An 18,048-nucleotide genomic window follows, 5' to 3' on the forward strand; every position below is an offset into this window, starting at 1 on the left:
CAATGCTTTACGTACAATTAGATACGACTATTCATTTTGCTGTTACGTAATGAATGATATTCAAGAGAAGAAAGAATTATATAATAATTTCATTATAGTTAATTGTAATCCTATAAGGACAAACTCATAGATATGTTCTTTGTAATTCATATACTTCCTAGATAAATGTGCCATTGATGATTCACATATTAAATATTTCATATAATTAGAATAATTCTAATAAAGGCATTTATTTTTTCATATTTTATCTTGCATGGCTCAAATCAAGCTTTCTAGCAATACGATCCTCCTAATTAATGTGTCCCCTTTAAGAATTGGTAGAATTTTCAGCTTTGCAACTCCTTGTCCTTTCCCTTAAAATGAATGAAACCAGAAGGATCCTGCACGTCGTAGTTTTTCTTGTTACATTCTTCTATCCAATCCAATTATTCTTTTCGTTCTTCAGTGTGCCTCTACTTATTGTCAGTTTCACGTGGATCTTCTTTTCAGTATCTACATTATTAACCATTATTTTCTTTAGTTTTTATATATATATATATATTTTATTTATTTAATTTTTATATAACAAAGAGAAAGAAAGAAGGAGGGAGAAAATAGAAAAGAAAATCTAAAAAAGTTATATATATATATATATCTTTTTATCTTTTTCGTCTTTATTTTCTCTTTTCTTGCTTCGATCCTTTCTAGTTTATCGGATATCTGTTTTGTCCTTTAACTTTTTTCAGTCTTTTCATCATTCTATCTAGTTCATTTCTTTCATTCGTTATCTGAACCTTTTACAGCTCAACGACTATCTTCATTAATGTTATTCCGCATAAATAAGCCTGCAGCATGACTCTTCTTTTCGGCGTTTCCCAAGCTCAAACTCTCTCAAATCAAGAAAGCCCTCTCGTCTAAAAGCTCCGTCTGTTATTGTTTTTCCAGGATCGCGAATTCGTGGAGATGGAGGTGCCGTACAACGGTGCCCCGAAGAGGCCGGGCTCGCCATCGCCCCTGACCTCCCCCGCGCACAGCACTGCCTCCAGGGGCGGCCTGCTGCAGTCCTGCTGCGGGCGCTGCTACCCCCAACGTTACCAGGTACGCGGTCGACGTATACTCGCCTCGATTACCTCCATAAACGAGACCGCGCCCTCGTCCTCCTCCCATTCTCACCAATCACAACCCGGTCGGTCGCATTATCAGTCAGCCCCGGTCGACCCGACGACCGTGCCGAATGTCGTGTTCAACGTGCCAGGCGACGCCGACCGGCAGCGTCGCCAGGGCGCGAGCTCGTCCAGCCCGTACAACGAGACGAGGGTGTGAGCCGGGGTAAGGACTATCGCCGCGATCCTAATTATCCGGCGACGGAATCGATCTTTTCAGTCGATTGCTGGATACGAAACGTATCTCATTGCGATCCGGTCGCTCTCGACGAACCGTCGATTGAGATTCCTGTGGGTTTTTCGAAGACGTGACTACCCCAGTCAAGTTCCCAGGTGTTGATAATAATTTGGCGAACCTCTCGATGGATTTAAAGAAACAACAAGGGTTCTGTGAGTGAAGCATCTGTGGTCCATACTCCAGTCTCGTTGAAATTACTTGCTTTAAGCGTGACGAAAGTATTATTTCTAAGCTTTTCGGCTCGAGACGAATCGACTTATTCGCGCGCGGGAGAGAAGTAAGGTGGTACGAGAAGGAAACCCGCACGAGGCTGATTGCGACTGCAGTCAGATCGCGAGAAAGGAGTCCTAATTAAACGAACATCCTCTCAAGGAGTGCTTAATTCGGATACGACGCTTTTAATCGTCGCTGCTAATGAAAATCAGCTGTTTCCAAGTGAATGAACAGTTTAACCGTCGCAACTAATTATTTCTCCTAATTCTTGATCCCTCAGGGTCGTTTTAGTCGCTCTCAGTCAAAATTTACGATTAAATAGGGCCTCTGGCGACAAGGACTAACTGCAATGCGTATCAGGAATAGAGAACAAGACAGAGCACTGCATATACTCTGTCTTTCTTTGCGGGATACTGCAGGTACTCTATCTTCGTTTCTGTTGTCATTGGTACAACGTGCAGTTTCTCTTCTGGCGAGAATGTTAATAGTCTTTTCCGTATCGTTTGTTCTTTAGTGTTAACTTTCTTGAAGGTTATATCGTAAATTTAAAAAGATTAATGAAATTGGTGGAGATATGTCTAATTATGCAGGTCGACTCGACTCGATTTTCAAGGTAAAGATAAGGGCAAAGCAAAGCCTCGTTAAAGGCAAGGACGGTAATTATGCGGGTTGAATTATATCTAACTTGTTCATAATTTCACTGTTCTAAATGATAAAATTATATCTACGTTGCTTAGAAATTTTATAAGTTATGTTATATTTATTGTTTCATTTTTGCAAAATTAAAACGCTTGTAATACATATGTGTGATATTTTTACGTTAATTTGAAATTAATAATAAAATAAATTTATTATGTTATATTTTTTTAAAAATAATGTTTAAGAAAATATATAATTTATTAAGCAAATATATAATTTATTTTCAAAAGTATATTATATAAATATATATTATATAACATTTAAGAGCTTTGATTTTCCATTTTATAAATAATATTAGATTTAATACAATTTTATATTATATTATTTAATATTTTATATATTGTTTATAATTTTATAGTAAAGAATTTTATGACAATTAATAATAAAATTTTATGTTAAAAAAGGAAAAGTCAAAATGCGAGAGATATTAAAATGATGTTAATTTACAGAGTAAAAGGCTCTTATTGGAAGTAGTCGAGGTAATTCATTTTATTTGTTGGAAATAATTTATCATAAAAGTTATAATTGAGAAAGTTAATTCTAATGAACTTTAATTATTGAAAAAAGATCGATAAGTTTTGATCTGTGTCGTTTATCTTTCTTCAGCACTGCCAAAGAGGTGAATTTTGGGTTGATATTGGATTCTTAGGAATTACGAGACGATAATCTCTATTCTAATCTCCATGAGGGCGCGATAATTAATAGGATTGCTGGCGTTTCGCTCGCTTGGTTTCCAAAGATTTATCACCGAAAATGTCCAGATTGGCAGATCAATGAGGTGTCCAACATGCGAACGTTCCGTTCCGTTACGTTATTGTTGATTAATCTCTAGGATTGCTCAGGTACGCGTTGACTGAAGAATCTTGTCGCAAACATTAATCATGACAAATTTAGAGAATTTTGTCGCAAATATAACTAGGCATCCCAGTAAAAATTTAAAAAGACATTATCTCATAAGTAATTGCTATCTCTTTACCAAATTCTAAATCGGTGTCGTAGTTATAAACATAGTATAATGATAAATACACTGAACATTTTCCTGAACACTCTCCTTTGATTATTCTGTTATTTTTGTTATTTATATTAAATAGAGTCCTTGCAATTATTTAGCAACGAGATATAATAAATTATATTATAGTGGCTTTTTACATATGTTAATATTTCTTTGATAGTATTTATTTTATCTATACAATATATTCCTTTGTAATTGGCTTAATGTCTTTTCCTTTATATACATATATATATATAATATTTGAATATTATTTATTTAATTTATATTATCTAAAAAAATATTTATTTTATTGCTTTTTTTGAGTCAGCATGTCGAATACGATTCATACAGAAAAATTCGCCGCCAAAAAAATTAATCCGATCGTGTCTGTCATATTGAAAGCGCTTTGAGTCTTTCAGTCGTCAAGTTTAAATTTTTCTCGGATATATTTTTATTAGGCGTGTGTTACACGCGGTGATATTTAAGTCTTGATCGTTTCTCGTGAGATAAGTAAAATTTCCGTCTATTTGTCTTCCTTCGTTATTTCCTTGACTTTTTTACTGTCATCTGTTTTCGTTTCATCATTTTGAGTGATAGTTTTGAATGCCGTGCAAAGATCTCACTAGAGCACTTTCATATTATACAAACAACTCTGAGTTGTTTCTTTGGAGTTTCTCTTCCAGAATTGCGGAAAATCATGCTTTAAGATTTTCACTATATGCTAATTATTTTAAATATTTTAATTAAGTATTTTAATTATAGCAAAATTATATAACAAAAAATATATATTGATAATATTTATTGAGTAAAGTATTATTAATTCTCATATGTCCAATGATACATCATTGGTATCTATATTATATTGAGTCATAGAATTATGTTAGATATTTTATTGATAAACTATTGAATATCTTACGATAACATAAATGGGATTTTCGAAAAATTGAATATATTTTTCAATTTTTTAGAAAGTGATCGAAGAGATTTTTATTTTTCATATATCAAAAATCAAAACCAAGACAAATTTTAGAAATTAAATCATATTATTCGATGCATATTGACTGTCTACAGTTAAATCTACATACAAATCGATCTTCATATAGAAAGAAAGAGAGAGAGAGAAAGCTGAGACCGGTATTAATAAGAAAAAATGAATAATGATGAATGATTCGATCGATTGATAGATCGAGGACGAAACCTTGTTGAAATCCCATTTACAAATACCTCTGCTGTCTCGGCTTTCATTTTTCATGGCCTTGCTTAATGTCTTTTTACCCTTTTCTCTCGATCCTACTAATCGTCGATTAATCCAAGCCTACGAGTAGATTTTAAATTCTCATTATGTTCGTGAAATACTGGCGACCATTCTGAATGAGAATAATTACGGCAATTAGACTAGTACTTAATAATTTACGAATAATTCTTGATTCTAAGAATTATTTGTCTTGATTATAGTTAGATTAACATAATTTAATGTATTGTAACTTTATTTAATTTTAATGATTTTTTTGAAGATTTATTTATATCTATTAAAATATCCGTTACATATAATATTTTAGCTGTTTCACTAAAATATTTTTTTATCATGTTCTATTCTATTTCTTTTTTTGCCTTAATTCCTAATTATCCCTTTTATGTCGATCGTATCGTAGAAAGAATATTATTCTTAATCTGAAATATTGTCTTCCATTGAAATCATTTAAATTTTATGAAAGTATAGCGGAGTAAATTTCTTTTTCTTCCATGTCATAGATTCATGAAGGATCCCGATCCAATAGGATGCCTTTATCTTTCACTGATGTTAGACTTAAGAACAGGTCGCTCTTTCTTCCTCGATTATATTAATAAGCCAATGACACAGAACTCTCACTTTATAATTTCAATAAACAGATTTAACAATACATTACTTATATATACATTACTTATATAATCTTGTTTTAAACGAATTTTAATTTCATTATAACAATTATTTAATGATTATTATATATTAACTTTATATTTTATGTAATTAAATCTAATTTGCATTCTTATTTAAAACAAAGTAATATCTTAAATTTATTGAATTAAATTTGCATATTTAAAAAAAAGGCTACATTTGTTTTGATTATTAATTTAATTATATAATATGATCACAGGCAAACGAAGAGGAGAACGAAAAAAGAGAGAGAGGGTTGTGCGTCATTGCGCCTAGATCCGTAGAGGATCCAGAGCTGATAGAATCAAATCCGTCTTCCAGAGAAACTATCGATCCCCATCTTTCGCGGAGCGTGTCTCTCCGCAGCCCCGTATCCCACGTCTTCCATTTTTAGATTAACTTGACATATATCGCCGCATCGAGTCCCTGCCCCGAGCTCGCGCCCGTCCCTCGCTCTCGTCTGATAATCGCTCGTATTAATAACTCGTAACTCGATCTATATAATCCCCGTTCCATTAAAATCTACTCCGCCTAACGTGAGTACGCCGCGCCAAGAATTCAACCCGCAAACTTGATCCGATGTGGCCGATTCACGAACGAGGAGCCGATCGATATGCCAAGATAAATCCAGCTCGTATTTTATTATTCATAAATATATCATAATTGCTATTTTTTACGAACGCCCTAGTGTAACGTATTTCAATTTGATCGAAACGCGACGCAACGCCTCTATGCCGTAAATCAACTTTATTGAATTATTAATTAAAGAAAACAAAAAAAAAATCACGCACGAGATAACGAAGAAATCTTCGCTTACGTAATTAAATCTACGAAAGAATTTGGATAATTTTCTAAAAAATTTGCATACGCGTTACAATTGCATTTAAATTAACTTTAATATTAGAAATATCGCGTTAAGATAAATCGTAATGCCAAATTTATAGTCTTTAAGGCAGCGATTAACATTAAAATCATTCTTCGTGAATAATTTATATCTTAATCCTAAGACGTGAATTTCGTAATACGCAGTCTCGCATTTCGATCTAGGACCTACGTGACGCTAGTGATCACTATTAAAGCTGGAAATTGCTAATTGGCGATATCATGGGCGATATTTCATCAATGATTAATTATGATAATCAGCTTACTTCGAAAGTGGTGAGAAATTGGTGAAAAATTTTGAAATTTTTTTCTTACTAACGTGGCTATATTGATCATGAATAAAGAATAGAAGGTTTCAAGATCAAATTTCCCCGAGAGGATAAAAAGTTGATCAATAGATGTGAGATTTTTTTTGCCCTAAACTAGTTTTAAGAATCAAACCCTTCTCGTGTTGGTAGACTCGACGATAATGACGAAGCGTTTGAATTATTACGATTAATTATCAATTGATTGCGACAATCCAACCGGTAACAATAGGAGATAGGAGCTCGCACAGTGTGAGATATACATATATATATATATATATATATATATATATATATATATATATATATATTATAATATCCATTAATGCAAATCGTTCATTTCATTGAATCGTCGAAAATTGATTTACGTCGAAGAGCAAACAAAGAAGTTTTTATCTCAATGTTTTACTTTCGTGCGACTTTAATTTTCTCTCGCAATTTGTAATCTTCTTTTGCGGCAGGCAAATGACAATCTGCAAGTTTGAAGCTGTAATATCATCGAATTGATATAACAGAATTGATATAATTGCTGTCTTATTACACAGAATAAATTAAGATTTGTTTACCAACTTGGGGAACAATTTTAATGGTAATATTATTTTTGATATTCTTTTATACGAAATTTTAACAGATTGTTAAAACAAAGACAGCTGTAAATGATTAAAATGTTAAACATGTTAAATGTTTTTAATTTTATTATACTTTTAAATTGATTATATAGATTGTTATTATTGCCTTGTTGTGAGAAACTTAAATTGCGATAATATCGATTAATTGGATATCGCGTATTCTTTGATTTTGAATAGAATTCGTTTTTAATCGTCTAGTTTGGGTGACAGTCTGATATAATTTTTCCATTGTCATCGATTCATGGAAAAATACGCGCATTCTTTATTTATTTATTTTTTTTTACGTCGAGATCCATGTCGATGTCGTTCATTCGTCATGCATTTGACTTTACGTGGCGATTAAGGGTTGATCGCGAACCGGCGTGTGATTGTCAGGAAAGAATAAAAATGAGACGTGTCATGATTTCCTGAAGAATGTACAAATTTATTTGGTTACATATTTGAATAATTTATTGTTAATATTTCTATTTTCTAAATAATTTTGCATTTTGTTACTTTAGAAATTACATCTTTTGATATGAAATTGTATGTTATATTAAAATTGATTTGCCATTTGTTGTATCAATAATATTCATGTCGAAGTTTCCGATCGGCCCTTGTTATATTTTAATGACGAAATACTTGCCAATACATTCCAGAGCTTTTACTTTCGATAATGTGATTTCTTTTTCCCACATATCGCGGCCTAAGTGTGACATGATGAAATCAAATCAACAAAATCAAGGAAATAAAGAAACTGAGATTTTTTTAACATACTCCTTTATTTCTCACACGACTCTTTTTTGAGCAAATATAAATATCATAAAAACTTCATAAAAATTAAAATCAGAATATGAATGTTTAATGCAATATTGAATTACCAAAACATTTTACTACAGTTTTGTCTCGAGTAAATTGGAACGTGAAAGCCGTGATTTTATTTTGTGGCAATATATACGCATTCGCAATATATATAGTTTATACAGAAAATAAAATATGATATTTATGTTTGTGTGAAATTTGCACAAGAAAAAATTACAATGTATATTTAAAATCGTTCTTGCAGTTCATACATTAATACGATTAATGCCTGTTGACAGCGTTATTTAAGTGTCAAAGAAAGGAATATCATTATTTGACAGTAAATCGATATTTTTTATTTTTGTTTCTTTTTTACAATTTTTAAATGCAATGAATAATACCAAATCATCTGACTATGCCGTTTAATGCGGCAGAGGGATAATTCATAAAAGTTATTTATTGAGTTGGGTAAGAGATGGGAATCGATAGTGCTAATTACGGTGGGGAATTATCAGGGTGAAAAAAAATGGTGGTGGAAAATGCTAGTCGGGCAGCGAGCCAAAAATAAACGTTTGACAAGAAAATCGTTGTCCGTGTACGCGAGTTTGCACGAGTTTTTACAAGTCACTGTATATAACCGCGTGTGGTCATCCTTGCACAATTATCGACTTCAAGTTGATACAACAGCCCTGACCTTAGAATTATGCCAGTGATGTATAGCGTGTAGGATAGAGAAAGTAGGTTTAACTGTGTTTTTACATCCCCTTGTAAAACGGCATTCACATCACATAATTGTCATCGAGATTCAGAGAAAATTAATCCGTTAAAAGACATGGATTTATATTAAAAAATCCAAACTTTTGATAGAAGAATCTACATTTTATGTTAAAAATTAATGGATGAAAAAGCAGTATATTTATTACATGTTAAAATTTATATGTTAATATATAGCAAAACTTGTAACGTTATATGCTAACTAAATTGTTTATTTAACTTTAAATTTGGAATTTTACGTGAATAAAATGTGAATAATTCATCGTTTGTTGATTACGCGTTTTCCGAAATTCACACTCCTTTCGTTTCGCCATATCAATTTATCTGACGCATCTTGCGAAAGTAATTTTTTGTTAAAACAACGAACAAGAGAAATTGCAATTATAACTCAGAAAAATTTCAGTATTGATTTAAGAAATGAGATGCACTTTATGCATATATTCTGCACAGATGTATCATTCTCCCGGTCAAGTCTTTATTATAGAAAAATATTTATAGGATCCTGGATGCGTCACGCGATGCACGGCGTATAAATAGAGATGGAATTTATAAAATAACGAAGTATGCATATCAAGGGACACGCGAAGCCGAAAGAAGCACGATTTGTCTTAATTCGTCATAAGAGGAGTACTATTGCATGACGTAGAATATTACAACATCCTTTGTTACGTCGTCTCTCTTCGATTTTACGTTACGCTTCGCGTTCGCACACATAGACGTGACATGGTTTTTCCAGTGACGATACGTGATCCAAATCGGGCAATTGAAATGTTGGTGAGCAGCACCATTCTGAGCGTTCAACGAATTCATCCGCTCTCGAGCCCGGCGAGATTAATACGATCGTGATTATTTATACAGTCCGCAATCGCAGCTGCATGCACAAGTCGCGTGTGGCTTGCATATCTGTACGCGGCATGCAGTTTGTACACGTTGAATGGCAAGTGGCATACCTACGTTGCAAAATGATGATCGATCGGCCAGTGCAACCCGCACGTGACCGTCTGTACAGCGGGGATACATGCATTGCGAATGCACATCGTGTCAGAAACGCACGTGTACACAAGTCTGATCGACAAATTAATTTTAATCGTAGTAATGTCACGGATAACAATTCAATATCGCGCGCAACCAGTTTCGATATTAAGGAAATTGCTTGCGAGCGATAACGTTGTCGGGCAAAATTGTTCAATTAATTAATATTAACTTTTAAATTAGTGCGCGAACCACATCGTTCTTTTCATTTATCTCTTCTCTCGGGTATTGAATAGAGAGAATATTGCAATTTTGTGTAAATATATAAAAAAAACACAGGAAATTTAGTTTCGTATTGATGAATATCAATATCATGAATGACGCATTTAACGCCTCGTGTAACTTCTAAAGTAGAAAGCAAAATTAAGAATAGTTTCTTGTAAATTATCTATTTAGTAAGTTTAAATATTATATTAAAGATCAATATTAGGATAAATTAAATTGCTAGGAAAAATTCAAAGTTGGTCAAAGATCCTTTGAGCGGACCGATATTAATTAAATAGCAAGATGCTTTGTCGAGGAGGATCGTCAATTTAATCGCTCGTGAAAAATCCAGGAAATTCTGGAGACAATTTTCGGTCATGCGGGCATGGCACGTGAATAATTCATGCGTTGGAATCGGCTGAATGATATCCGTTTCCTTTCGTTCGGACTATCCGCGGTGGCGTTTTAATTAGGGCGCTTCGATCAACCGTCTTCCGCTCATTATGAAAACTTTTGTTGATCTTCTAGAAAAGAGAAAGGACTGAGGAATACATAGAGAGAACATAGACAGACGGTCTTGCTAACTCGCGAGCTTATTAAGCTTCGTTTTACTTGAGCTTTTCTTTAATGGGGTCTTTTACTTAGTCGTTCCAGCTTCGCTGATATTCTCTTGGTTCCGATCAATGTCGGTTCTCTTGGAAGAAATCCATCGAGTATAAAATCGTTTGATCAAAATTAACACACTTGACATATTTTTGACATATTTGCGTCTTTTTAAGTTATTAATTAAAGCATTACGTTATATTTTTAGTGCTTTTTATAAAATCATTTTTTTAATCAATGAAAAAAAGACGCGAAAGAGAACGAGAACGTAGAGAAAACTTTTACTTACTTTGTTTATTAAATATTGCAACTTTTAACTCAATCTAAAAATATAAGTCTGAAATTTTATGTTTGCGATACGCAATGCTCACGCGCGTAATAATTTAATGACAATTTTCTGTTTTGCTAAAGATTTTTTGCTAAAGACATTTTTTTTTAGATAATTTATATGTATATACATTTCTGGAACAAATATTCTTTATTAAGATGACTCTCTAGTAAAATTGACGTCAGTCTCTGTCAATAATCTTTGCTTACAGTAGAATTAGAACGATATTTACTTTCTATGCGCGCATGCGTTTCAAAGCAATAATAAACTTCTACTGCTCTCGCGTACTTAGAGATTATCGATTAATCAAGGCGGACAGCAATCAGGGTGATAATTAACCGCATCCGAGTCTATTAATGGTAACAATAAGCAGCCACATTATATCTTGGTTGTCCGTTACAAGCAGTTGTCCTCCATTGCGCGACATAAAATATCGATTCCAGCGACTTGTGATTCCGACCTGCACTATTTACTTTGCGCTGTATGTGATTACAGACAGTAATACATGGTTCGTAATGAAATGCCTTCTATGTTATTTCAATTTGCATGATTTTACTTTTTTAAAATATGCGTAGTTCAATGATTTGAATGATTGAATTCGATGAATAAAATTGATATTTTCGAGATGAATTACATCTTGCATAATGATATATGTCTACTTTTATTTTTATATTTTATATCTTAATAGCATTTCAGTAGAATTTAATTATTAAAGTTGTCAATTTTTAAAATTGTTAATGTTGTTAAAATGTTATAAACCTTGAAGGAATTATTATTATAATTGTTTTGATGATTTTTGTGATATCAGAAATGTTGTTGTATAAAAGTATTACCCATTTCATAAATTACGAAAACTTGGTACAACAATTAATAAAACTCCATTTGTTAAAAAACTAATTTTACTTTGTTTTGTTTTGACAATTTCTCAAAAACATTTTAAAATAAATTTCGATTCAATGCCACATCGTCTGAATATCTTCTGTCAGAAACAAAGTTGATAGCTCAGAGACAAGGTTTTAGTTCGTGAATTATCAGTGATAACAGATATTACAAGAATTACACAGCATTAATACTAGATTTAAGTACACGTCATTCTCAAGATGTATAGTATATATGGATTTTAAATAGAGCCATCTCATTATGCAACTAGTTCTTAAGGAAAATATCTCTTGACGTAAAAGATTCTTGTCTGCATCCATCTTTTATGAATGTTGTTCAAAATGTTTGAACCGCCAATGATGAATTTAAACTCCGTAGGTGTCATTATGAGTATACATAACGAAGGAGTGTGAGATTCGAAAGACGCGGCCTCGTGTCTTTACACTAGTACTTTGCAACGCAAATGATACACGTGCGAGCGACACGTGCGGCATAAAGTGTTGTACATAGAAAATTGCGTGTGAGTCCATAAATCATTAAGTTATAGAATATCGATATACCATTACGATCTTAATCTGAAAAAGATGTAGATAAAATTGATAATTTTCAAGCTATTTTTGAAAATTACATTTGTGCAACTGTAGGATGAAGAATTTATGAATGTAGAAGTTTTTAATTTTTTTTAAGTTTTTAATTTTTTTCTTTAGATAATAATGATATTAGTGCGAGATAGAATTTATTTGAAGCTGTTTTAGTTTTTGCCGTGAATATCATGATTAAAAATTTAATAAGATTACACATTTTTACAATTCCTTTAATTATTTATGTACGCTTGTATAATTATGACAAAGATTTTAGAATCATTAAAATAATTCTAAAATCTTTCATTCATAATTATACAAGCGTACATAAAGAATTAAAGGAATTAACGATTCTATATGAATCTTTTAAAATATTTTATGTGAAAATTATGAGGGTTTGTGTATTCCAAAGCGTAAATAGAGATCGATAAAGACATATTATAATGCTTTTATTATCGTTGGGAATGTTTACTAATTAAATAACTAATTTAAATAATTGGAAACAATTATTTAAATTAAACTAGCATTATTTATAACGTTTTATATTTTATTAGATTATAAAAAAATATATAAAATTAGATAAACAAGTAAAAGAAGTTTTATATTTGTTTATATAATATTATATATTTTTTACACAAATGCAGTCTATTAAAGTATGAGAAAGTATAAAAAAATAAATTTGGAAGATATTAATAAAATTCAAAAAGTCTTTATAGAAAAGAGATTTTTTTATATTAAAAGGAAAGGCTCGGCTTATGAAGATTTGGATGTAAAACTTTTACATAGTTTGAAAGAGAGATTCCATCCGAAGCGAACCCAAATCTTCATGAAAATTTCTTGCATTCGTAGACATGGGAAATCAATTAAGCTTCTTCCGCGAAAGTTTGTCGCGTATAAATACATCACTATCTGTTAGGATAAAAAACTGGGACTTTAAGAAAAAAATTTGACGCGGAAGATTTACCAGTCCTCAACGTCAATTTCTATCATGACATTATAATATCGTAAGGCATCGTCATCACGCGTAACGGATTTTCGGCCCTTTAATCCACGCAATTAATCACGATCATCGCAGGCGGCTATCGCTTTTTATGAAGACGTTCGGAAGTTAATAGATCGTATCACGTGGTCCGCGCATTAATATTTATAATTTTCTACTTCCGTTCCGTTCAAAAAGTCATCAGGACTCGCGGACGTCGGCGATGACGTCGCGTCGGATTAACCGGCGCATTATGCACACTATAATGTAACACGAGTTGCTTTTATGAATAATGCATAGCCGAAGGAACAGCGGGAGCCTGTAGTGGAGCACCCACTTCAGATCAGCCAGGCAAGACAAAATTGAATCTTAAGTGTACGTTCTAAAAAGCTCCGTCGATCCACTACTCGTCGTCGACCCAGTAACGAGCAGCGCCTTTTTTTATCTTCGTTCCCGGCAGACTCTATTACTATTAATTGTTAACTATGTGACTAAAGAGCCTAGCATGCTCGATCGAGTATATTTATAACTCGATATCTACTTCGATCGAATATTTTAATTTGCCAATTAAGATGATTTTAATCTAAAAGTGACTTTCTATTTTCTTTGATAACATGATAATGTGATGTGTCTGAAATATGTTAAATCTATTATAGACTAATCTAATATACATATACTTATGATAAAAATTTCAGAGATGCTAAATCTTGAAAATATCGAAAATTAATAAAATAAATAAAAATTTATAAATAGCAAAAAACATTAATTTGTCTAGATTTAAGAATAAAGCAATTTAAATTACGGAATATAAAAGTTTTTAGAATAAAATAATTATGACTAAAAAATTGTGAAAATATTTTAAAAGTTAAATCAATATTAATTGATATATTAATAATCTTATAAATCAGAATATTCTGTACAAAATAAAATTAAAGTACTCATCGCTATAAATCACTTTGGCATTATCAGTCAAATGATTTTATAACTTATACTGACTTATTCTGATAAAAATGACTCCGTTATGATTGGCACCTGTCACGAGATTAATTAATTTAAGTGCTCTCCTATTATTTGGAGTTGCGTCGAAATTATACGTCGGGGCGCGACGAAGAGCGTTGTTAAATCCGCTCGGATGAAAATACTCGCTCGAGCATGCCGAATTTCTTCCCCAACGTACCAATTACATGTCACTTAATTTATGTGCAACACATGTAAACGCATAATGTATGATTACGTCCTGAATTTACTCACGTTGTCGTGTGAGCAGTCGTTAGCTTGTATATACATATATATATTGTACCAAATATCTCTGACCGTGTAATTGCATGTCCAATCGCAAAATTGCTATTACTTCGCATAAACGTCAAACGTCGTATCTATATGCGCGTTACATTTCTCTCCTCTTCTATATTCTGATGTATTTCTAGTTACAAGTATATTGGATGCATCAGGCGTAATATCCCGATTGTACAGATCGTCGTCGTCAAGTTGCAAACATTTTTAGACAAACACTTTTCCTCTTTTACCAATATAGAAATCTTTTTGTGGCGCTTACGATTATGTTTTTACCAGTAATTTTTTCGAATTTAATCATTTTTGCATACAAATGTTAAAAATTTAGAATTGTTCTTGTTCACTTTTTGCTGTTTATTATTTAAAGGATTATTATTTTGTTACATATATTATAACCTTAGCTTGTTTCTTTGCAAAAAGTGATTATTTTCTCGCTCGGCTAATATCTTGTGACGTTCTGTATAATCGCCTTGTATATAACTGTATATACTCTATATCAACCGCTTCTTTCCGGCCTGAAATCTTATCCCGTCATAGTGAGCAAGATTAATTACGTATTATTCGTTATCCTGTCGAGTCGCGTCGATTACAGCCGGCCGTATGATTAATCGATGTTGAAATCGAGCGCTTTCCTCTTCGTTAATAACTTGCAAAGATTCTTCGTCGCATTCATTCAAGTTATGATTTCGCCGTCAATTCACATTGATTAATTGGCGTCCAACAGGTACGATGATTGGCTGTAAACACTACAGGTAGCTACACTCCCCCAATTGATCACGAAAAAAATCGCAAAACGCGAATTTTTAGCATTTCCTAAACGTTCTCGCGATACAAAATTTAATAATTACAATACTACGAATTTTTTTTCTTATTATTGACATTGGATTTGATGTTGAAACAAGTTGTATTATTTTTCTCGCATCTTTGCGATTTCTACTTTTTACGAGCGCGACGGCTTTGTTTCTAACATCGTATTTTCCAGTGTAAATTTGTTCCTTTGTATCTGTAATGTTCCCAGTTCTCGTTGTTACTTGCTTCTAAAAACGTACAATAATTTCGTAAATTTTGAAAATTATTCCCAAAATGTAATGCATTTGAAAAATAATTGCTAATGTGCATCGTGATTTGCACATTTGATTGTTTCTTTTTCAAGCGTGATTAATTAATCTCGATGCAGTTGATTGAAACTGCATTCGGATGAAACGACCACTCACATGTACATATATCTAACACTATTGTTTATATATTTTATATCATAAACATATCGATATATTTGTGAAATGTTCCATAAAAAGTGTTTCTTCCTAGTGTAAGGTAAGAATTAACAATATACAAATCGTTCTTCTTTAACTTCCGACTTTATTTCTATCTATTTGATCTGTTCCGATTATTTTATATACTTTCGTCGTTGGCAGCACAGAGTGTATTGTTCGAAACGTGCACTTTTTTATTTCCGCAGCATTTTGTATAAGTGTCCACATCAATTTACATGTACGTAATTATTAATTAATCTCTCTCTTATAATTTCCTATAGCCAGTTTCGAATTTAGTAATGAGACCTAATCGCTCGAGTATTCGAGGAAACATGCGACTCTTACTCTCTGGAATTGCGACAGCAAGAACAATTTGATGGAAAATAATTGCGCCGAAAATCGCGTTGCCTCCAGGCGCTCATTAGTTTTCCGCTTTGCAGATTCGTGGAAAACTCGCGATGCGCTTGAATGCGAAATCGTCGCTCGCGCTCTTTCCGCGGCGTGCATTTGGACTCGAATTCGAATTGTTTGACTCGTCCAAAGGACACAGGGGGGAGGGGAGTAAGAGAGGGGAGGGAGGGGGGATGATGCATCGACGTTTGCGAGTTAATTCGTTTTCGTCGGTGATGCGCGCGGTATGCGCGTCACTTCGTCAATTTGCAGGCTTTCCCGGGGTTATTGGATCAATCGAAAACGCCATGAAGCCCATCGATTTTCACGGTCGAGAATATGACATATATCTCTTCGAAAATCGCTGAAACCGGATTTTATTACGCGCGTCGAAAGGTTGAACGAGGGAAACGAGTGGATCGTGAAATATTAAAAAATTACTGCTTACGTGTTCAAGTTGGTACGATATATTCCGTGATTTATTAAACTATAATTTAGTATATAAAAATTATGCTTTATATTGATTATTAGGGATTAGCAAATAGAAATTGGGAAGCAAAATTTGCAGTGAATAAAAAAAAATAAATTTTTCGATATCATTCTTAATATAAATATAAAAATGCATTATGCGTAAAAGGGTATTTTCCCTTTCAAGTACAAATAAGCTTTTAATAATATGCTTGCAACTATCTGCTGCTAATAAAATCTAAATTGAAAGTATATCTTACTAAGAAATAAAAATTAGAATAAACAATTTCGAGACATAATATATAAAGCTTATAATTACATTACAAATCAGATCAGCACTAAAGATTCCCTAATTGCATTTTTACTAAAGAAAAAAATGAAAGGCTTCGGTGCAGTGAAATAACAGAGGCATAGGAAAGAACATGATGCGATAGATATTTATTAAAGTTTCATTTCCACACATACACATACACACACACACACACACACACACACACACACACACACACACACACACACACATCGATCGCGAAAGTAGATGGAAGTTTAGGAGAAGTCCGTAGAAAGCATTAGCATAGGCGTACCTAGCGTGCAACAATGTAGTGTGTGCTTGTGGTTGTGGATTTCAGCAGGCGTACAGTCAATACATCCCAGCTACAAGGGCCGAAGTGTCCGGGGCCCAGGGTGGGCAGACGGGGGTCGCCATGGATGGCACTTACCTCGTCGAGGCCTCATTCTGAAAAGTCCCCTTGCGCACTGTAAACAACATTTAAAACTGAACCGGACCGAACAGAAAAAAAAATAGAAAAAATAAAAGAGCAAAAGTAATAAGCGAAAAAAATGTGATATCGCCGTGCTAAATGACGCATGAGCGGTTGCAGTAAAAGTCGAGAGATGCATCAGAGGATGCGTCGGCGACAAGTAAATACGCGCTAGAAATTCGGAGCTTTGCGAACGAGAGCTGAGATATGCTCGCCTATCAATGTAAAGCAGATGCAATTTAGAGTAACCGAAGTGAGGGGAAAAGATTTCTGTATATAAATATCGTTTCTCTCTCCAACAGATACAAGGGAAGAGAGAGACAGAGAGAAAGAGAAAAAAGAAAAGCGGCAGATACGTATGAATAATCGGGCGAGTAATTGAATAAGAGAAAGTAGAAGAGTAAAAGAGAGAGATATATATGTATATATATATATATCATATATATAGAGCGAAAGTAATACGTATACCTGTATCGACTCGCCGATCGTTCGCGATCTAAGAAAATTATCAAAAAAAAAAAAAAAATCCACAAACAACACAAGTAAAGACACACACAGTTGCGCGAAATCCATAAAGTCAATCAATCAAATTCTTCTATTTCATCATTTCCGTGCCATCATCGACCCCCGACGACGTCGACGACGACGACGACGACGACGACGACGACGACGACGACAACACGACGACGATCATGACGTCGCCGTTTGG

General features: G+C 33.2%; 1 protein-coding gene and 1 long non-coding RNA gene across 8 annotated transcripts in view; both read left to right on the plus strand.

Moving 5' to 3' along the window:
- Shal (potassium voltage-gated channel protein Shal) overlaps positions 1-18,048 on the plus strand; it is a 107,736-nt gene that overhangs the window by 64,246 nt on the left and 25,442 nt on the right. For 3 of the 7 annotated variants that reach the window (XM_025217935.2, XM_089073949.1, XM_089073945.1), the window contains exon 4: positions 925-1,077. In XM_025217935.2, coding sequence (XP_025073720.2) covers positions 925-1,077 — 153 coding nt within the window. Of the gene's footprint in view, positions 1-924; positions 1,078-13,474; positions 13,550-17,207; positions 17,754-18,048 lie in introns of those variants that run through there. The other 4 variants (XM_089073946.1, XM_089073947.1, XM_089073948.1 and 1 more) reach the window with 4 other exon arrangements.
- Positions 1,084-12,915, plus strand: LOC148937130 (uncharacterized). The gene is made up of 2 exons (XR_016138621.1): positions 1,084-11,243; positions 11,993-12,915. It is a non-coding gene; the product is annotated as an uncharacterized LOC148937130 (long non-coding RNA).

The sequence above is a fragment of the Pogonomyrmex barbatus genome, unplaced genomic scaffold, assembly GCF_055798465.1.
Source record: "Pogonomyrmex barbatus isolate J1 unplaced genomic scaffold, ASM5579846v1 scaffold16, whole genome shotgun sequence".
Classification (NCBI taxonomy): domain Eukaryota; kingdom Metazoa; phylum Arthropoda; class Insecta; order Hymenoptera; family Formicidae; genus Pogonomyrmex; species Pogonomyrmex barbatus.